At 49.2% G+C, this 22,676-nt stretch overlaps 1 protein-coding gene across 1 annotated transcript in view; it reads left to right on the top strand.

Annotated features, from left to right (window-relative positions):
• Positions 1 to 22,676, top strand: part of ccdc88c (coiled-coil domain containing 88C) — a gene marked incomplete at its 5' end in the record, with an annotated part of 57,920 nt that overhangs the window by 15,556 nt on the left and 19,688 nt on the right. The window contains 13 exons of the mRNA XM_079262327.1: positions 12,866 to 12,935; positions 13,208 to 13,266; positions 13,855 to 13,938; positions 14,764 to 14,907; positions 15,049 to 15,272; positions 15,368 to 15,449; positions 15,536 to 15,694; positions 15,955 to 16,101; positions 16,173 to 16,323; positions 17,674 to 17,855; positions 19,845 to 19,982; positions 20,056 to 20,340; positions 20,419 to 21,216. Of these exons, the coding sequence (XP_079118453.1) occupies positions 12,866 to 12,935; positions 13,208 to 13,266; positions 13,855 to 13,938; positions 14,764 to 14,907; positions 15,049 to 15,272; positions 15,368 to 15,449; positions 15,536 to 15,694; positions 15,955 to 16,101; positions 16,173 to 16,323; positions 17,674 to 17,855; positions 19,845 to 19,982; positions 20,056 to 20,340; positions 20,419 to 21,216 (2,523 nt within the window). The remainder of the gene's footprint in view (positions 1 to 12,865; positions 12,936 to 13,207; positions 13,267 to 13,854; positions 13,939 to 14,763; positions 14,908 to 15,048; positions 15,273 to 15,367; positions 15,450 to 15,535; positions 15,695 to 15,954; positions 16,102 to 16,172; positions 16,324 to 17,673; positions 17,856 to 19,844; positions 19,983 to 20,055; positions 20,341 to 20,418; positions 21,217 to 22,676) is intronic.

Raw genomic sequence — 22,676 nt, 5'->3', positions numbered from 1 at the left:
CTCAGTTCATCGTTTTATAAAAGATAAAACTTGTCTGTTGTGGTTTTAAGCTGATAAACTGACATTTTTACAGCTTCTTGCAGTTAAATTTCTGTAAGAATATAATGTACTGAAAGCGCCTCCAGCCCCAACGTCAGTCAGACCCTTTAAAGGGGTTAAAATGTTTCTGTAGCTTGTGGTGTAATGTGTCCACTCGGGGCTAATCACGAGCCTAAATACTGCATGTGTGAGCAGAGTCTTCTGAGTAAATCAGATGTAAAGAGCTCAGATGAAGATGATTAAGCTGCAGTCATATCTTGCCGACACACTTCCTGCAACACCAAGCTGTGTGTTTGCATAAGATTGATATTTTGTTATGAAAACTGAGTGAAACTTGAATAAGTTTCAGTCTTTAAGCCTTTTGCAGATACTGAGGCAGCTCGGGGTTTTTCTGCTCCTGTTGTTTAAGAATCTGAACAAAGAGAAAATGTTTGGAGATTTACAATCAGCAGTCACTTTGAGAGACCTAAAGGTGAAGTTAAAAGAAATCAGGCGACTTTCTGAAGGTCATTTCCTGGAGCTTTACCCCCTGGTTTCTCCCCTCTGACACACATTCTCACCCTTTATGCAAAAAATCACATTTACCAAACATTCTGTCATTAAATCAGCTTTTTTAAACCAAACATCCATCCTACCACCCATCTATTCAACCAAACATCCATCCATTCAACCAACTGTCCATCCATCCATCCATTCAACCAACTGTCCATCCTACCATTCATCCATCCATTCAACCAACTGTCCATCCTACCATTCATCCATCCATTCAACCAACTGTCCATCTATCCATCTGTCCATCTATCCATCCATCCATCCATCCATCCATCCATCCATCCATTCATCCATCCATCCATTCATCCATCATCCATCCATTCAACCAACTGTCCATCCTACCATCCATCCATTCAACCAACGGTCCATCCATCCATCGATTCAACCAACTGTCTATCCATCCATCCATCCATCCATTCATCCATCCAACCAGCTGTCCATCCATCCATTCAACCAACTGTCCATCCTACCATCCATCCATTCAATCAACTGTCCATCCATCCATCCATCCATCCATCCATCCATTCATCCATCCAACCAGCTGTCCATCCATCCATTCAACCAACTGTCCATCCTACCATCCATCCATTCAATCAACTGTCCATCCTACCATCCATCCATTCAATCAACTGTCCATCCATCCATCCATCCATCCATCCATCCGTCCATTCATCCATCCAACCAGCTGTCCATTCATCCATCCAACCAGCTGTCCATCCATCCATTCAACCAACTGTCCATCCTACCATCCATCCATTCAATCAACTGTCCATCCATCCATCCATCCATCCATTCAACCAACTGTCCATCCATCCATTCATCCATCCATTCAACCAACTGTCCATCTATCCATCCGTCTATCTATCCATCCATCCATCCATCCATTCATCCATCCACCCATCCATCCATTCAACCTACTGTCCATCCTACCATCCATCCATTCAACCAACGGTCCATCCATCCAACCAACCAACCAACTGTCCATCCATCCATTCAATCAACTGTCCATCCATTTTCTTTTCCAGGCGTGCGCTCACGTGTGTGTGTATGTGTGTGCGCTTGCAGTGAAGTGGGTCATTCTGGACAGTTCGTAGTTAATCTGTCCATGATGGTTAATCTCACTGAATCTTACACACACACACACACACACACACACACACACACACACACACACACACACACGTGTGCATGCACCTTTTTATAAGCTTGTTGACTGGTTTTTAGTGTTGGATCAGCTGCAAAGATGAAACATACACACTCATGCAAACCTACCACCCCCCCCCAGCCGTCCATATGGGGCGTTGGTTTTCTCCCAATTAGATGAAGTCCCAGCAGACACTGCCCCCTCCACCCCCACCCCAAGAGAAAACACAAACCTGAGTGTGTGAAGCAGGGTGTGTTCTTTCCCCTCTTTGTAACCTGACACCACAAGCTTTGAACAGTGTTTACCCTCCTCACACTCACTGGTTTTCATGCCAGCCCTGTGATGATTTATTGATTAACTGATCAGTTTATAACCATGAAGAATGAGCTGAAAGGAATTCCAGCTCGCCTCTCCTTTGTCTTATTGAGACTTTTTATCTGTTTGCCACACAGAAGCTAAAATTAGACATGAACTCTGGTAACTTGTGGGACTTTTAGATGACTTACAGGCTGGTGATTGATCGTTTTTTAAATGCAGGATGGTAGAAACATGTCAAGGGTTTTGTTTTCCCTCCATGATGAAAACTTACCAGGCGCTTCCTCTGGCTGGAGGCCAGGTTATCAGACTGCAGTCATTCTGTCTTTTACAACATAATACAAAAAAAATGTGTAAAATGAGAATTCCTGCCATTTATGAGCGAGCACCAGGTAGAAACCAGCCTGCACACAAAGCGAGAGGAGAGAACAGGATCAGAGTCAATGGAAGGACTTTCAGCACTCTGCGTTTCCTTAGAATGACTGCTCACCTTAATCTAAACGAGGCATTGGTCCAATTAGTAAGTATGCATGATGCATTCATACTCCTATTTACATGTTATACAGATTAATCCTCCACCCCTGCTTACAATTATGTGTGCTTATATTTGCACAATTTTTTATTAATAGGTTTTCATCAATATGTAATCATAATTCTACTGTAATGCCCTGCTCTCTGGTCTTCCCAAAAAGAGTATTTCTAGTTTACAACTACTGCAGAACTCGGCGGCACGAGTTCTGACAAGGACCAGGGGGCGGGAACACATTACACCAGTTTTAAAGTCGCTGCATTGGCTCCCCGTGCAATTCAGGATTGATTTTAAGGTTCTTTTAGTGGTTTATAAATGTCTTAATGGTCTTGGGCCTTCTTATTTATCTGATCTGTTTTTAAGGTATGAACCCTCGCGGACCCTGAGGTCCTCAGGTACCGGCCTTTTAGTTCTTCCTAAAGTTCGTACCAAAACATATGGCGAGGCCACATTTCAGTATTACGGGCCTCGCCTATGGAACAGCCTGCCTGAGGGCCTCAGGGCTGCAGAGACTGTTGATGTTTTTAAAAAAAAAGCTCAAGACCTACCTTTTTAGTTTAGCTTATAACTAAGTTTTAACATTCTTATATTAACCCATATTTATCTTTCTTTTTAGTTAATTTTATTTATTTATTTATATATTTTATATATTGATTTACATAGTATAGATTTTATTATTTTATTTTAATGGATTTTATTTTTGTTTAGTTATCACTCCAGCTCTCTCCTCATCGGGGTCCTCTTCGCCGAGGGCTGCCCACAGAGATTCCTTCTGATTCTCTGAAATCTTTCAGAGATTTTATACACTAAAGATGGGGCCAATCTTTAGTATCACAATTAATATTTAAGGACATTTTTCCCAAATTATTCCACAAATTTTAGACCCAGATCGTCCATTTCCATCTGAGAGAGCCTAAATTGCTTGTTTTAGATCCAGTTCGTTACTTTTCCAGCCAGTTGTTGTTTTTGTTCCAACAGCTGATTTACAATCAGCTCATATTTTCCATGAAGTGGTTAAATGTTTTCATTTTAACATCTTATATGTACACGTTTATCTTCTAGAATAAAATACGGCTTGATGGCATTTTTAAATTGTTTACTTCCATTTTTATTTACATTTTGCACAGCGTCTCAGCTGTTTTGGAATTGTGGTTGTTGATGTTTTTGTAAATTAAACATAAATAATCCTTTGCCGGGATGTTAAATTTCCTCCCTTTTTTCTCCCACAATCCTTCCATTTCCTCCTAAACAAAGCAACAAGACAGCCGCCGGTTCAGCAGCTAATTGAAATAAACACGAATGAATCAGGTTAATTTCTGATGTCCTGAAGCGTGCATGCCGTTCAGCTGCAGCTACGTGGGGAGGATGCAGATTTAACCCGAAGTGGAGACTTCCTGGTTCAGAGGAAGTCCTGTTCGGGGAGTTGGACGCTAATGTTACCTGTTGAGTTCAGCGTTTTCACACGCAGCAGTGAAAGTGATCAGATTACAGCTTTAATGCAGCGGTGTCTTTCATTTGTCACAAACGCGTCTGAACATGTTTCTGGATAAAAATTCAGAACAAACAGACTAAACAAACCCCCCCAGTTTGTCTGTTTTAGATCTACAGCGGAAGTTTCCGGGTTATTTTGGACACCTTGCCTTAAAGAGTCAGAAACTCTGGGAAACTGATTCTATTGTTTGTCAGTAACTTAAGCAGTGCTCTCCTCTCACGCCCCTTTCCTCACCCTTCCTCCTCTTTTCACTCCTCCTAAGTTACCACGGCAACCACAGAACAAAGCCCCGAGCCTTCGTGGGATGTTTTGAACTGTGTATCCTCTGTCCTACTTTGTACACACACAAACACACACACTGCCGTTTGGACTGGGATAGACGGTGTGTTTTTTACTGCAGTGAAACGGTGTTTTAATGCCTGTAACTGCTGTTCAGTGTGAGCGGTGAAGGGGCGAGGCAGGACTGCAGGAGGTTTGCAGAGACCGGATCGGATTTTAATCTAACTGCTCGTCACACAGCCAGTGGTTTACAGGGAGCACGAACGTGTTCACAGGAGAAAACACACAAGAACAGGGAAAAAAACCTACTTTTACTCAGCTTACAGCTGAGGAAAAAAAAGTAAGGAAGTTACTGTTTGGTGGATTATTTCTCCCCTTTAGTTTAGTTTAGTGAACTCAAAGACCCCTTTGATGAGAATGACCATGGGCAGAAATGTTCCCTTGCCCGGACGTTGGTCACCGGGGCCCCCCTATGGAGTCAGGCCTAGGGGTGGGGCACGAGACCGACCGTCTGGTGGCCGGGCCTTTGCCCATGGGGTCCGGTTGGGCTCACCCTGAAAGTGTGACACGGTCCATCCCGTGGATTCACCATCTGGGGGAGGAGCCGTAGGGTCGGGTGTAGAGCTGCAACTACGAGTACTTTTGGAATTGGGTACTCTGTCGATTATTTCTTCGAGTAATTGAGTACTCTAACGATTATTTTATTTATTTTTTATTATGATTTGTAAAACAAATACTGGAAAGTCAACCAGAGTAAATCTATAAAGCTCATGACAGCTCATGACCATAGGTGAGGGTAGGAACGTAGTTCGACTGGTAAATCGAGAGCTTCGCCTTCTGGCTCAGCTCCTTCTTCACCACGACAGACCGGCGCAGAGTCCGCATTACTGCAGACGCCGCACCGATCCGTCTGTCGATCTTGCGCTCCATCCTTCCCTCACTCGTGAACAAGACCCCGAGATATTTAAACTCCTCCACTTGAGGCAGGACCTGACTCCCGACCCAGAGAGGGCAAACCACCCTATTCTGGCTGAGGACCATGGTCTCAGATTTGGAGGTGCTGATTCCCATCCCAGCCGCTTCACACTCGGCAGCGTATCGCTCAAGTGAGAGCTGGAGATCACGACCAGATGAAGCCAACAGGACCACGTCATCTGCAAAAAGCAGGGACCCAATCCTGAGGCCACCAAGTCGGATCCCCTCAACACCTCGGCTGCACCTAGAAATTCTGTCCATATAAGTTATGAACAGAATCGGTGATAAAGGGCAGCCTTGGCGGAGTCCAACCCTCACCGGAAACGAATCCGACTTACTACCGGCAATGCGGACCAAGCTCTGACACCTGTCGTACAGGGACCGGACAGCTCGTACAAGGGGGTCCGGTACCCCATACTCCTGGAGTACCCCCCACAGGACCCCCCGGGGGACACGGTCGAACACCTTCTCCAGGTCCACAAAGCACATGTAGACTGGTTGGGAAAACTCCCATGCCCCCTCCAGGACCCCAAAGAGGGTATAGAGCTGGTCCACTGTTCCGCAGCCAGGACAAAAACCACACTGCTCCTCCTCTATCCGAGATTTGACTATCCAGCGGACTCTCCTCTCCAGGACCCCTGAATAGACCTTACCAGGGAGGCAGAGGAGTGTGATTCCCCTGTAATTGTAACACACCCTCCGGTCCCCCTTCTTAAAAAGGGGGACCACCACCTCAGTCTGCCAATCCAGCGGTACTGCCCCCGATGTCCACGCGATGCTGCAGAGGCGTGTCAGCCAGGACAGCCCCATAGCATCCAGAGCCTTAAGGAACTCCGGGCGGATCTCATCCACCCCCAGGGCCTTGCCACCAAGGAGTTTTTTGACCACCTCAGCGACTTCAGCCCCAGAGATAGGAGAGTCCACCCCTGAGTCCACCAGCTCTGCCTCCTCATCGGAAGACGTGTTGGTAGGATTGAGGAGGTCTTCGAAGTACTTCCTCCACCAACCCACTATGTCCCGAGTTGAGGTCAGCAGCTCCCCATCTCCACTGTACACAGTGTTGATGGAGCACTGCTTCCCCCTCCTGAGCTGCCGGATGGTGGACCAGAATCGCCTCGAAGCCGTCCGAAAGTCTTTCTCCTTGGCCTCGCCGAACTCCTCCCATGCCCGAGTTTTTGCCTTGGCGACAGCCGAAGCTGCATGCCGCTTAGCCTGTTGGTACCCATCAGCTGCCTCCGGAGTCCCACAGGCCAAGAACGCCCGATAGGACTCCTTCTTCAGCTTGACGGCATCCCTCACTGTCCACCAACGAGTCCTGGGATTACCGCCACGACAGGCACCAACGACCTTACGGCCACAGCTCCGGCTGGCCGCCTCAGCAATAGAGGCACGGAACACAGCCCATTTGGACTCAATGTCCCCCGCCTCACTCGGGTCATGGTTGAAGCTCTGTTGAAGGTGGGAGTTGAAGCTCGCTCTGACAGGGGACTCAGCCAGACGTTCCCAGCAGACCCTCACAACACGTTTGGGCCTGCCAGATCTGACCGACTTCCTCCCCCACCATCTGAGCCAACTCACCACCAGGTGGTGATCAGTTGACAGCTCCGCCCCCCTCTTCACCCAAGTGTCCAAGGCATGTGGCCGCAGGTCCGACGATACGACTACAAAATCGATCATTGAACTGCGGCCCAGGGAATCTTGATGCCAGGTGTACATATGGACACTCTTATGCTGGAACATGGTGTTCGTTATAGACAATCCATGACGAGCACAGAAGTCCAATAACAAAACACCATTTTGGTTCAGAGGGGGGGGACCATGCCTCCCAATCACTCCTCTCCAGGTCTCACTGTCATTTCCCACGTGAGCATTGAAGTCCCCCAGCAGAACTATGGAGTCCCCAGAAGGAGCACCCTCCAGCACTCCCTCCAAGGACTCCAGAAAGGGTGGGTACTCTGAACTGCTGTTCGGCGCATAAGCACAGACAACAGTCAGGACCCATCCCCCCACCAGGAGAATGAGAATGCCCACACCTTTCTCATCGGCGCCTCTCACCATGAGCAACTCCAGAGTGGAAGAAAGTCCAGCCCCTCTCGAGGGTACTGGTTCCAGAGCCCAAGCCATGCGTCGAGGTGAGTCCAACTATATCTAGCCGGAACCGCTCAACCTCGCGCACAAGCTCAGGCTCCTTCCCCACCAGAGAGGTGACATTCCACGTCCCTAGAGCCAGCTTCTGCAGCCGGGGATCGGACCACCAGGGTCCCCGCCCCTTGCCGCCGCCCAGCTCACACTGCTCCCGACGCCTAAAGCTCCTCCCGCAGATGGTGAGCCCACGGGAGGTGGGGCCCATGTAACCCTTTCGGGCTGAGCCCGACCGAGCCCCATGGGTAAAGGCCCAGCCACCAGACACTCGCTCTCGTACCCCACCTCCAGGCCTGGCTCCAGAGGGGGGTCCCGGTAACCCGCGTCCGGGCAAGGGAACATTTATGCCCCGGTTTGTCGTCATCATAGGGGCGATGAGCCGTGCTTGGTCTGGTCCCTCCCCTAGACACCTGTTTGCCATGGGTGACCCTACCAGGGGCATAAAGCCCCCGACAACATAGCTGCTAGGATCTTCGGGACGCACAAACCCCTCCACCACAATAAGGTGACAGCTCAGGGAGGGGCCGCCTATTTGATCCCAATCAGAATTTGCTTTTGGCATTCACATTTCCCCAAACGAAGTGGATCTTCCGAGCAAACTGACTCTGATTAAAACCAAAAGGGCTGGTGTCTTAGTGGAAATTTCTGGCAGCAGGAACCAGAGAAGGAGTCGCAGGAACCATCATGGGAGGGAAAATCCTGCAGGGAGGCATCACAGGCAGATATTTGAAGTAGTATTTGAACATGTCCTACCAACAGGTCCAGAGGACTGGACCGAAGGACAACACAGAGGCCATCACCATGGCAGAACAGGAACAATAGAGGATCCCAGGTCTACCACACCAGACAGGATCCCAGGTCTACCACACCAGACAGGATCCCAGGTCTACCACACCAGACAGGATCCCAGGTCTACCACACCAGACAGGATCCCAGGTCTACCACACCAGACAGGATCCCAGGTCTACCACACCAGACAGGATCCCAGGTCTACCACACCAGACAGGATCCCAGGTCTACCACACCAGACAGGATCCCAGGTCTACCACACCAGACAGGATCCCAGGTCTACCACACTAGACAGGATCCCAGGTCTACCACACCAGACAGGATCCCAGGTGCAGACTGTGCCACGACTCCCCTGGAACAATCCAAGATACCGGCAGGTAAAGAATAAACGGAGCGCCATAACCAAGTAGTGTACAGGAACATCTGTGCAGAATATGGACTGGAGACCCCCAAGTCCCAGTGGGAAACTCCTCCCAAGGTGACTTCCAGATCCAGACCGACTGACTGGACATCGTGTTGATGGATCAGCAACAGAGGAAGGCCGTAGTGATCAATATATGGTATGATGGTATGATCATGAAGAAGGAGCATGAGAAACTCCAAACCATGGCCTTAAGGAAGACCTGGAGGAGGTGAAAACACCAGCAGTACCCGTAGTCATGGCAGCAGTGGGGGGCGTGTCCCCCACGCTGGAGGAGTGGCTCCATCAGACACCTGAGAAAACCAAACTACTGAGAGAAAACACATTTTACCAGCTAAATACTTTCTTCACATTGCTTGTAAAAAGTTCTACAACCTTCTTTCATCGTTTACTCATCCGGCTCCATCTGCCGCCGTCAGCTTGTAGTGAATCATTCCTCCATGAGTCATTCCTACGGCTGTTCCCAGATCAGCTTGGCATCCCCGATCCGTCACATCCTCCTGTAAAACTTAACTAGTTTTACTATCTCAGTCTAATGTTTTACTGGAGGAGCGGTTTGCTTGTGATGAAAATAAACAGAATTTACCTTTGGACTCGGACTCGCAGCTGTTTCTGCTGCTGCTCTCAGCCATCGCTGGAAGGGTTTTAAGGTGATAAGCTGTTGAAAGCCACTTTGCTCCACCTGTTCAGCCCCACACAAAGCGTGTAACAAGCAGTTTAGCTGCTGAGAAGCACAATGATTCCTTCGGGATTTGGCAGCTGATGCTGATCTGCCGTGTTTGGTGTTGAAAGGTGAAAGTGGGAACTTTCTATTCCTCTCTGCAGTTCTACTAAAGTCTTTGCAGACATGGTGCAGCTCTGCATCGGCTCTGCTTCGGTTGTTTTACGTCATGTCTGCTTGTGTGAAGAAGAGTTTGTTTAAAGCTGAAACTGCTCGGCTCAGATGAAGTCAGATCTCCTGCTAGCTGCCATCGTTTTATTGATCTGGGATTAGAAATGCGATCCCACTGTGTTACTGGGCCATGGATTTAGGTCTTTTGCGTATGTGTGTGTGTATAAGTGGGTCAGTGTAGCAGGGTTTATTGATCCCTTGTTAGTTTGAAGTGTCAGATCCTGTTGTGATGTTGCTGCAGGAGATTATTTATTGATGTCAGTAAAACGCAGACCAACACGAAGTTCGAAGTTCTGCCTTTAACCAGAATTCACACTGCAGCTGTGTCAAACACGCCACCAAGGAATAGGATTATTCTCCACTACAGTTTGAAGAACTTCTAAAGTTTTATCGCACATTTTGGCTTATTTTGTCAGTTTTTAAGGACAAATATGTGTCACACTGGAAACTGGTTACGGTGGTGTTTACTGTGTGTGATGGAACGTTTCTGAACCATTAATATGACATCGTTTGTTTTCCCTGAACGCCACCACTTGTATCATCGTCATCTGTGTCTCAGGAACGGCAGTGTGTTACTCTGTGATGGTCATGTGACCCTCCAGCTGGTCTACAGAGGTTTTCCAGCGTTTCTATCCGTCCAGGAGGTTTACAGTCCAGACACAACATGTAGTGTTTATTCAGAGACTCTAGATGGTAAATCCACCATTATTTATCACATCTTCATCACCATCACTACCATGTTGCTAAGAGACCTCTATTTTCACCTGGACATGAAGACACTTCCTGTCAGACTTTCCACCAATCAGAGAGCTTAAACTGACGGTAATGTCCAATCAGGAGCAGCCAAAGATCAACAAGTGATGAGAAAAGCAGGAAAATAATGATCCTCTATGGCTGGAATAAAGCCAGGAAGACGTTTGGGATGCAGCTGAGGTGGAGGTGCTGCAGTGAGGATAGGAGGTAGATAGTAGCAGGAAGACGTGTGGAAACATGGAAACAGTGTGTGTGTGTGTTTCAGATGTGAGAAAATGATGTGGAGATGAGAAAAGGCTTGGTCACTGCTGATCTATGTGTGTTATTTCTACAAACTTCTGGTTGCTCTTTATGCTGCTTTATCTGTTCATACATTCATTTTACATCATTTTAGCCTCAGAATCTGACAGCTGAGGCTGAAAACATCACGTTTCTATGGAAACATCACGTCTGCATGGAAACATCACGTCTGCATGGAAATGTCAAATCTCTATGGAAACGTCACGTCTGCATGGAAACGTCTCGTCTCCATGGAAACGTCAAATCTCTATGGAAACGTCACGTCTGCATGGAAACGTCTCGTCTCCATGGAAACGTCAAATCTCTATGGAAACGTCACGTCTGCATGGAAACATCACGTCTCCATGGAAACGTCACATCTGCGTGGAAACATTACGTCTCGGAAACATCACTTCTCCATGGAAACATGTCTGAATGGAAACGTCGCATCTCCATGGAAACATCACGTCTCCATGGAAACATTATGTCTCCGTGGAAACGTCACATCTGACTGGGGTTAAAAAAAACTTCAGCTTCTATATGTAGTTTTATTTTAAAAAGAAAACAAATTGACCGAAAATAGCAAAAGAATATTTGTAGTTTAAGGATCGTAGCGATTAAACGTGTATTTTCTTTCAGGCAGCAAAACGTTCCCGTGTTTAACTGGACTTTTAATGGTTGTTTCTCTGATGCAACAAACAGAAACTTCCAGACTGACGATGCGTTTCAGCTGAAGCATCGCCGCCGTGAAGACATCTGGTAGCCAGCTCACATGTTTTATTCACACCGTAGTGTGTGTGTGTGTGTGTGTGTGTGTGTGTGTGTGTGTGTGTGTGTGTGTGTGTGTGTGTGTGTGTGTGTGTGTGTGGGACAGCTGGAGATCATGTTGCCTCTTTGTGTATAGATGTGTGTAACAGTATCTGCTGCAGAGCCGTCACCGCAGCTCAGCTGTAAAATGACGCTGTGTTTTCCTCCACCTGGTCGACAGGTGACCTTCGACACCTGAGACTGACGTCTCATTAAAACGCTCCAGCAGCCTGGTTGTGTGTAGATAGGGTGTGTTTTAGTGTGTTGTTGCAGCCAGCTCCTCCCTGCTGACAGTCGCCTCCCACCTCGCCCGACGCCCACCTCCAACCCGCCATGCTTCCTCGCGGCTTCGCTGCAGCTTCAGGCGTCGACTGGCTTGAAATGTAGAATCTCTTGTTTCTGTACAACGGGTGTGTTTGGGAGACGAGAGGATGTTCAGGAATGGAAAGCATTCCCTCCTAGCTGGATTTTTCTTTCCTGACACACACACACTCTTTGTCAACAGCAGGGTGTTTCCTGTTGGCTGCTAGCCTACACACACACATGAACACACACATTAACGCAGTCTGGGACAGTGGATTTGTGTCGACTGAAGGTATTTTGATGGAAGTTGAGCTGCAGCAGCAGATAACGTCGACTCAGCCTCCACACCCACACGGTTAATATCACCGCCATAAACAGGCTGCTGGTTCCAACGCCGCCTTCCCGCCGTCTCTTTACCCCCCAAACGTCTCATTTCAGCCCAGATTGTTGTCAGAAGAAGCTGCACAGCTGTTGGGCTCCATGGATGGTGCATAGTCAGTAAAACTGGAGCTGGAACTGTCCACAGAGCTGCTGGAGTCGGCCAGACCAGAAAGCAGTTTGTCTCCATGATTCTGGTTTTCCAGCTGCTTTTCCAGAATTTATCTTAAAGTTTAAACCAAATAAAAACCAGTTTCCAGCTGAGTTTATCTGAAGCGTTATCAGGATTCCACCGGCCTGGAGTGTTGTTTAGAACAACACACACTGTTTACAGTAACGTTTACACAAACAACACCTGTGATATAAACACACCGGTGCAGAGAAACAGGGAAACTTTGTCTTCCATGAAAGCGTGAGCTCTTAGAAACTCTGTGTTCTCTGCAGACGTGTCGGAGGAGATGATGCATCTAAAACATGCTAGCAGATTTAAATCAAACCAGTTTTTTAGTTTATAGACGAGTCAAAGTTACCTCACTGAGGCATAAATGAGCCGTTTTCTTTGTTCACTCTGAAGTGTCGCCCCCTGCTGGCCGTTGGACAGACCTGCAGGTTGAAGGCAGATCTGCTTTCCCTTCTGTTTCCAGTCCACCAGGACACTATCCTCCACGTTCAGATGCTTCCTTGTTCAGTTAGACTCATGCCTCATGTCCTTGTGGTCTCTACAAGCTGAGAATGAATTATCTGCTCCTTGGTGTGACCCTCCGTCTGTCCTGCAGGAGACTCTGCAGCAGCTGATCGTCATGCCTCTTCCCAACATCCTCTGCATCGCCAAGGACCCGCTTTCAGGTAGCACACACTCCCACCAACACCCTTCCTGCAGGTTTTAGAAGTGTCACGGCTGCAACACGCCTGACTCAAACCAACGGAAACTACCAGCCTGAGTCAGGTGCTTGAAACTTCTAAAACCTGCAGGACAGCGACCCTGGAGGACCAGAACTGTGGATCCCTGCAGTACTGGTCTTTATTAGTTCTGAAACATCTGATGGGCATGTTGTCCAGAGCTAACTCTAAAGGAAAAGTCACATGTTGGAGCTGCTTTGTGTGTTTTCTTCCCTCAGCGAAGAGCATGGAGGAGCTGAGACGACTTCTGCTGCTCATGCTGGGCTGTGCTGTGCAGGTAACACACACACTTACACACCGTACCGCACGGCCTCTGTGTGTCTTTGTGGTTTTGCATGTCTGAGCAGAGGTCTTGTTGTGTGGTTTGATGATGAGCAGGGTGGGGCTGGATGTGGGTGGAGTTTCAGCGTTTAAACACACATGGATCAGCGGTTTACTGCAGCTTGTTACCCTCGGTAACAGCTTGTCACCCTCGGTAACAAGCCGCTCACGCCGCAGATTTTCTGTTAAAGATGATTAAAAGCAACATAAATCAGATTGAAACCCAGTTGTGGACTAAACCAGATGTTAGGAGTTATTCCCAGTAGCTGAGCTATCTTTGTTTGTTCCTTCCTCACACTCCCTTCCCAGCTCCTCTCCCGGCTTTTTGCCTCTTTGTCTCCCTACTGGTTTAACTGGTTCAGGAAAGAGGAAGGAATGAATGGGTGGGAGAGCTGCAGAGAGCCACATGAAAATTCTGTTGATGTGGAACAAAATGCGCCTTTGTCCGTCCAGACAGACTCACAAAGCACTTTTCAGCACATTTCCTCCAACAGGAGCGGGAAAACAAACCTTGACTTCTCTCCTTGTGTGTGTGCACGTTCAGTGTGAGCGTAAGGAGGAGATGATCGAGAAGATCAAGCTGCTGGACATCGAGACTCAAGCTGCCATCGTCTCTCACATCCAGGAGGTCAGTAGAACTTCTGGTTCAGGTTCCAGTAAACCTGGAGTCTCTGAGTCACGTTTCATTTTAAATTCTCATAAAAAACATCCAGTGGAAGCTTCATCCTGCCCCGAAACACCAGATACATGTAAGGAACACAAGTTTGAAGATAAATCCTCCCCGGTGCCGATTCAGGAGCTTCAGGTTCAGTTTCTGAGGTTTAAAGTGGTTTAGAGGAGCAGTTGTCCAACCAGACGTCATCTGGTCCCATTTCTTAGTTTCATCTGGAAAAAACAGAAAAAAAAGTTTGACGGACAGAAATCAGGATTTTATCTCCAAGATGATTCTCAAATCATGTCAGCATGGTGGGAGGAAGTGGACACGTGGAGGACAGAGGAAGAAGTCCGTCCAGCTTCTCCCCAGCCGGAGAACTTCTTTTTATCTCTGATCCTGGAATAAAGTTTGAGCTGAAAGTGAGGTGAATGATTGAAACGGCATCATGTGACCCTCCTCCGTCCCTGAAACATCCTGCAGCATGACGGGGACAGCAGCTGCATGAAACTCCAAATACCTTTACTGTGTCTTTAGACCTCATTAACAGCAGACGTTCCCAATCTGCTGCTGGACGTTCTTACATCTATCACACCTCCTTCTGACAAACGAGGTGTGATAGATTTTTATGATAAATTATTATCATTATTATTATTATGATAAATAATTCCTCAGAGTGTTTGTTGTCTTCCTGCAGCATCAGCAGAGAGCTGCTGGAAAACCAGAGTTAGTCAAGCTGGAAAAGGTTTGTTAAACAGGGAACCTGAACCGTGTGTGTGTGTGTGTGTGTGTTCGCTGCAGGTGACCCACAACCAGCTGAATGTTCTGGACCTTTCCTGGATGGAGGAAGGAGCAGAACTCTCTCATGACGCGCTGGAGCCGCTTTCCCGCAGCATGGCGGCATCGCTACGGCAACTCATCGACCAGCGGGACAAAGCCTCTGAGGTACGGAGACAAACGATGACCATCAGGCTCAGAGTGGCGGTCATCGCCATAGAAACGGCTGTAAACACAAACAGAATACAGAGATTTCTACATGTGAACCCGGTAAATAATAAACTCCTGGTGTTGCTTCTGGTCCTCCAGGTGATCATTGATCTCACCCAGGAGAGGGACTACTTCTCCAGTCAGCAGCCGCAGGAAGGGTGCAGGACCCTGGGCAGCTCGGAGCGTGGCTCGACCAGCGGCGGCGGCGGCGGCGTGAACAAAGGAGGCTCCGGCGTGTCGGCGCTGACCAAGGAGGAGAGGCAGCATCTGTCTGTGGAGCTCGCCGACACCAAAGCCAAACTCCGCCGATACAGACAAGAACTGTGAGTCTCCCGACGGCGCTGAGTCAGCGTCTCCTCTCCAGGGCGTTGGCAGGGCGTGGGTTTGATTCCAGCGGGTTGGGATTCTGTGTTTGCAGGGAGGAGAAGACGGAGCAGCTGATGGACTCCAAGCACGAGGTGGAGCGTCAGGACCAGGAGTTACAGCGGCTGAAACAGGAGGTCCGATTCTGTCCAGGAATTAAAAGTTAAAGCATCACGATGTCCAGTCAGTCGGCTGCAGGCGTGTGTGTGTGTGTGTGTTTCAGAACCAGTCGCTGTCCTGCGAGGCCCGGTCGGTCCGAGTGTACCGGGACGAGGTGGACTCGCTGAGGGAGCGAGCAGCTCGAGTCGACCGGCTGGAGACGGAACTCAGCCGATGTAAAGAAAAACTCAACGATGTCCATTTCTACAAATCCAGAGTGGAGGTACGGCACCGGGTCTGGACAGAACCAGAACCAGGACCTGGACCAGGACCAGGACCGGGATCAGGCTGGACAGAACTGGGATTTACTAGAACAGCAGATTTTAATTCATATCTGAGCCGAACATGAAAGAAATGTGAAGAAATCAGCTGATAAAGATGTTTTCAGTGTTCCAGAGGCAGCTGATCCTAAAACTCACAGGTTGAAGAGGCGATGATGATGATGAGGGACGAGGAAGAGTAACTGGTTGTTTGTGCATGCAGGAGCTCCGCGAGGACAACCTGACGCTGCTGGAGACCAAGGCGCTGCTGGAGGAGCAGCTGTCTGCCTCCAGGGGGCGCTGCGACAAACTGCACACGCTGGAGAAGGACAACCTGCTGCTGCGAGCCAAAATCCACGACCTGGAAATGGTAGGAAAACACACCTGTGTGTGGCAGAAACGCTCCTGCAGGAGTCGCGCTGACTCTGCAAACGTCTGCAGGAGCGAGACAGCGAGCGGCGGAGGCTGGAGGAGCTGGTGGAGGAGAACATGCTGCTGGAGATCGGGCAGAAGCAGAGCATGAACGAGTCGGCGCACCTGGGCTGGGAGCTGGAGCAGCTGGCCAAGAACCACGACAACGCCGACACGGAGAGTATGTCTGCGCCTCCTCTCTGAACACCTCCTCTCTAAGCGCCTCCTCTCTAATCACCTCCTCTCTAAGCGCCTCCTCTCTAAACGCCTCCTCTCTAAGCGCCTCCTCTATTAACGCCTCCTCTCTAATCACCTCCTCTCTAAACACCTCCTCTCTAAGCGCCTCCTCTCTAATCACCTCCTCTCTAATCACCTCCTCTCTAAACACCTCCTCTCTAAGCGCCTCCTCTCTAATCACCTCCTCTCTAATCACCTCCTCTCTAATCACCTCCTCTCTAATCACCTCCTCTCTAAGCACCTCCACTCTAAACGCCTCCTCTCTAATCGCCTCCTCTCTAATCACCTCCTCTCTAATCACCTCCTCTCTAAACGCCTCCTCTCTAATCACCTCCTCTCTAATCACCTCCTCTCTAAACACCTCCTCTCTAAGCGCCTCCTCTCTAAACACCTCCTCTCTAAGCGCCTCCTCTCTAATCACCTCCTCTCTAAACACCTCCTCTCTAAGCGCCTCCTCTCTAAACACCTCCTCTCTAAGCGCCTCCTCTCTAATCACCTCCTCTCTAATCACCTCCTCTCTAAACGCCTCCTCTCTAATCACCTCCTCTCTAATCACCTCCTCTCTAAACACCTCCTCTCTAAGCGCCTCCTCTCTAAACACCTCCTCTCTAAGCGCCTCCTCTCTAATCACCTCCTCTCTAAACGCCTCCTCTCTAAGCGCCTCCTCTATTAACGCCTCCTCTCTAATCACCTCCTCTCTAATCACCTCCTCTCTAAGCGCCTCCTCTCTAATCACCTCCTCTCTAAGCGCCTCCTCTCTAAACGCCTCCTCTCTAAGCGCCTCCTCTATTAACGCCTCCTCTCTAATCACCTCCTCTCTAATCACCTCCTCTCTAAGCGCCTCCTCTCTAAACGCCTCCTCTCTAATCACCTCCTCTCTAATCACCTCCTCTCTAATCACCTCCTCTCTAAGCGCCTCCTCTCTAAACGCCTCCTCTCTAAGCGCCTCCTCTATTAACGCCTCCTCTCTAATCACCTCCTCTCTAAACACCTCCTCTCTAAGCGCCTCCTCTCTAATCACCTCCTCTCTAATCACCTCCTCTCTAAGCACCTCCTCTCTAAACGCCTCCTCTCTAATCACCTCCTCTCTAATCACCTCCTCTCTAAGCGCCTCCTCTCTAAACGCCTCCTCTCTAAGCACCTCCTCTCTAAGCACCTCCTCTCTAAGCACCTCCTCTCTAAGCACCTCCTCTCTAAACGCCTCCTCTCTAAGCGCCTCCTCTCTAAGCACCTCCTCTCTAAGCGCCTCCTCTCTAAGCACCTCCTCTCTAAGCGCCTCCTCTCTGCTCCACAGCTCGCAAGTCATTGGTCCACGAGCTGAATGAGTGTGTTTCCAGTCGCCTGTTGAAGCTGGAGAAGGAGAACCGTGAGCTGCAGGCCTCCATCGAGAGGCTGAAGGAGGAGAACCACCTCCTCCAGGAGCAGCAGCTCCACACCCAGGAGCTGGACAGGGAGAACCAGAGCCTCAGCAACAAGGTGAGGATGATGATGACGATGATGTGTGCAGGAACAGAAACTGCTGATGGAGATATGTGATGCTGGTCTTACCAACGGATGACGATGTCTAAGTTAGATTCATCTCCATCGGAGGGATGAGACTCCTGCTGAATCGCCATAGTAACTGATGCTGAACACGCCGCCCGCTCCGGGAAAGTTTAGGTTCAGGATTCTAAAAAACCTTCATCCCTTCACGATTCTTCTCCCAGGCAGGAAAAGTTTAGATGTTTTCAGTCTTTAATCTACTGACTAGTTACCATGGCAACCGTTTCCCTGGTTTGCCAACAGTCTGGTCAGGATTTGTCGGTAGTTCAGTAATAAACAGAAAAAGAAGGTGTGAGTGGTTTGGTCTGATCCAGCATCGCTGTCAGGCTCCGACATGGTCTGGATGTCAGAGATTCCCATCAGGAATCTTCCTGCTCCTCCCGTCTTCACAGACTCTCGGAACTCTGCAGGTTTACACCAACCAGAAGTTTCCAGTTCGCAGAATAAACATGTCTGCTGGGAAATGAGCTTCCCGCCCTGGAAACGCTACTGGCCAATCATACGTTAGCAACGGTAACTAAGAGAGAAGGCTAACGTCCAAAGTGGTGTGTGTGCGGCACCTGGGTTCAGGTGAAGACCTCACATCAAGGATAACAAAGCTAAGATGCTAACAGCAGTTAGCACACAGTTGTTAGCCACAGAACTAGTAGAATACTAACTAAAAGTTACTAGTGCTGTAACAGTAAGGTAGTTGTTAACTGCTTAAGGCGAAACTAATATATCAGATAAACACGAGTAAGTAACGCAGGTTTACCAGGTTAAACCATAACCAACATTTACAGGCAGTTTTACATTAAAGTTAAAGCTAGCTTAAAGTAAAACAGCATGTTGACTCTGCAGTGCAAAAACATTGTTGTTCCTTTAGAAGTAAATAGTCAACACAAGGCTGAGTCTGCAGTGTGAACCGGTCAGCCTTCACCAAAGCCGGATTATCCAGTGGGCATTTTGGGCGCAGGGCCAGGGGCCCACACCCATTGGGGGGCCATGTGGGGTCCACGTGGGGTAAACACCAGCAGTTTGGACCTGAAACTAAATGTACATAAAAGCCAGATAATTACACCACAGTGTCCAGTGTGTTGCTACTGGTACCACTGGCTGAGAGATGTTAGAAACGTCATTTCACAATGAATCATTCACAATTTTTACAATGTAATGTTGTGGAACGGGGCCCCTGGAACACTCTGGGCCCAGGGGCCTGTGCACTGTTAATACGGCCCTGGTCTTCACGTCAGTTTAAACGTCGTCGGATTTTGGATTTCTCAGAAACATTTTACTGTCCGTTCCGTTTGCTTCTCTCAGATGTTTCCCAGTTATTACTCCATTATTCCCTCTGGAACATCTTCAACTAAAATCACTGAGAAATCCACGTGTTTCACGGGTAAAAAAAAGCGAGTAGGAAGCTCGCCAGGCGTAGTAACCGTGAAGGGGCGGGGCTTAGCGAAGGGTCAGTTTAACATGGCAGTAATTAGGATTCATTTTAGATATATTTTAGTCTAGAAACAAAATCTGAAGTGTGTGCAGGAACGGTAGTGTGTGTAAATTGTGACGATGAGTTTTTTCAGAGACTCTACACAGTAAAGCTCGTTCCATCCTCCACGAGAAGACAGAACTTTCTTCTGGTTCTCGAGGCTCCGAGAAGAAAATGAAGTCATTTTGTTCTCGCGGACGTGTTAAAAGACAGTTCTCGACACATCGGGATGGCAGAACTTTTTTCTTGCGGGGCTCCGAGAAGTATCGTGTGATTGGTCGGACATGTGAGGTGGGCGTGGTTAACACTGAGAAAGCAGGAAGCTTCCATAAAACTATCATCATCGCTGCTAACATGATGTCTGGAGGCTGACTGGGATTAAAATGTGCTTTTTTATGTAAAAACAAAGAAAACTTTGAGTTTCCCCGGTTGTAAATATGATGCTTGTTTTCCAGCTGGAGCGTCTGCAGGGCTTGCTGGACCAGGAGAAGCTGACCAATCAGGACATGGAGTCTCTGGGGGAGGAGTTACTGAAGGAGAAGCAGAGTCTGGAGCGGGAGATGCACGCTCTGCGGGCGGAGAAGGACCGACAGGTGCGTCTCTCACTCGCCTCACGTAGAAACGTAAACTCTTCTCTTCTAATGGCTGATCTACTCGTCCAATCAGATCTCAGAGCTGGAGAGCGAGAAGCAGCACCTGTCTGAGGCGGTGGCGTCCCTTCAGGAGCGCGCTCAGTCCAACAGCGAGGCCAGAGTCCGCGAGGTGGAAAACAAGAACCGTCTGCTGCACCAGAGCATCACCGACTCCGGCTCCCGGTTGGCCAGTCTGGAGACGCAGCTCAAGGTGGTCAGCGAGGAGGCGGAGAGGCTGCAGGAGCGAGCAGGGAGGTGCGAGGAGGCAGAGAGGGAGGTGTCCCGTCTGGAAAGGAGCCGGGACGCCCTGAACCGAGAGGTGAGGAGCAGGAAGGTCGTTCCTCCGTCAGAACGGGGCGGATCCAGCTGGTCTGACATGTTTCTGGTCTGTCTGCAGGTGGCGTCTCTGCGTGCATGCAGCGAGCGCGCCGAGGCTCTGGAGAAGCACGTGGCCTCCCTGGAGCAGGAGGTGCACAAGCTGAAGCGAGAAGCGGAGGAGGCGCAAAAGGAGGCGCAGCGACTGGTGAAGCATGAAGCAGAAAGCAGCCTGCTGTCAAAGGAAAACCTGGACCTCCGCTGCTCCCTGGAGAACCTGCGCTCCTCTTCTGCCCGCCTGCCCACCCTGCAGGAAGAGCTGAAGGAGGCACAGAGGGAGATCCAGGAGGCCCAGAGAAAGATGGAGGAAGCCAGAGAGGAGGCGCAGGGAGAGAGGAAGAGAGCTGAACGGCTGGAGTCGAGTTTATCAGCTCTGAACCAGGAGAAGCATCGTCTGGAGGAGGAGCTGGAGAGGAGCAAGGAGCAGAGGGAGGAGCTGGACGGAAGGATGAGGGAGGCACAAAGCAAAGAGGAGGAACTGAAAAGAGAAGTAGGGGGGCTGAAGGAGGAGAGGAGACGGAGAGAGGAAGCAGACGAGGAGAGGAAGAAGCTGCAGCTGGACCTGGAGCAGTCAGAGAGGAGCAGGAAGCTCCTGGAGAAGGAGACCTGGAGGATCCGGACTCTCCTGGAGGGCAAGGAGGCCGAGCTGGAGGAGAAATCCGACCAACTCGCTGCCATGGCCAAGGAGCAGGAGGCCACGAGGAAGGAGGCGGAGAGACTGAAGGAGGCGGTGCTGAAAGCAAAGGAGGTGGAGCGCGACAACAAGGAGCTGCAGAAACGGGTCACCATCGACCAGAGGACGCTGCTGACGCTCAGAGAGGTGAGGCCCCGCCCCTTCCTGTCTGTACCCGCCGCCCAGCCTCTAGCGCACAGGTGTCAAACTCCAGTCCTCGAGGGCCGGTATCCGGCAGGTTTTTGTTGTTTCCCTCCATCAACACACCTGATGCAAATCAAATGGATCCAGCAGCTTCTTGTCGACCTATTTATGAATTTCAGTCAGGTGTGTTGGAGCAGGGAGACAACAAAAACCTGCAGGATACCGGCCCTCCAGGACTGCAGTTTGACACCTGTGCACTAGAGGCTGGGCGGCGGAGCTCTAGCGGATGAGGGGAGAACTGCAATTTTTTGCACTTCCGTATAGGCTTCACTTTTAACCTCACAATAATGTCTATATCACAGACATCATATATACGTAGACGCCTCGTTGAGCGCTGGAAAGTGAACCATCGTCGCCGCCATATTGGATGGGTCTCTGCTTTTGAGTCTTGCTGCAGAACCAACGTAGTATCCCCACATAAGTGTTTTCTGTGGAACAACGCGTATATATTACACACAAACAAAACACTTTTAAAATACTTTATTTTCAGACTTTGTAGAACTGTATCGCTATATTAATAAATTAATAAATGTAAATTAATGAAAGAGTCAATCGTAGTCAATAGAAAGCAGCAACTATTCCTGTATTTTGTTCAGCATACGGTTATAACCGGCGAAATATTGAAAGCAGATCATGTGGAATTACATTTCACAAGGTTGAATAATAATTTATTTAAACAGATAAAAATAGATAAACCCAGATACATCAATAAACAGTCAAACATGTTCGTCTCAAATTCATTTATACATTTATTTATATTGTAGCTACCTATGTCTTAGTTAAATAGCATTATAAAAATATTTTAGCATAAAAGCAGGTAGTTTTTATTGTTTTACAGTATCATAACAATATCTCTGCCCTTTGTATCAAACTAAACTGTGAGAAAAATCAGGTAAAAATTGGTGAAATTATTGTTGTGGTTTGGCCTACACCTTACAAATAAATACATTAAAGGTGCATTGGAGACCCATCCAAGATGGCGGCGCGATGAGCCGTCAGCTCGTATAGACAGCGTGATACGATGCAGCGTCTACTTTTATAATGTTTATGGGCGGAAACATCCCTTCTGCCGGGAGCCGACTGGGAAGCTACTGGGAGCCTACTGGGAGGCTGCCGGGAGGCTGCTGGGAGCCTACTGGGAGGCTGCCGGGAGCCTACTGGGAGGCTGCCGCGAGCCTACTGGGAGGCTACTGGGAGGCTGCCGGGAGCCTACTGGGAGGCTGCCGGGAGCCTACTAGGAGGCTGCCGGGAGCCTACTGGGAGGCTGCCGGGAGCCTACTAGGAGGCTGCCGCGAGCCTACTGGGAGGCTGCCGGGAGGCTGCTGGGAGCCTACTGGGAGGCTGCCGGGAGCCTACTGGGAGGCTACTGGGAGGCTGCCGGGAGCCGACTGGGAGGCTACTGG

Source organism: Telmatherina bonti (assembly GCF_933228915.1).
Source record: "Telmatherina bonti genome assembly, chromosome: 22".
In the NCBI taxonomy this organism is placed as follows: Eukaryota; Metazoa; Chordata; class Actinopteri; order Atheriniformes; family Telmatherinidae; genus Telmatherina; species Telmatherina bonti.
The sequence above is the reverse complement of the archived record's forward strand: the minus strand, read 5'-3'. Positions and strand labels throughout refer to the sequence as shown.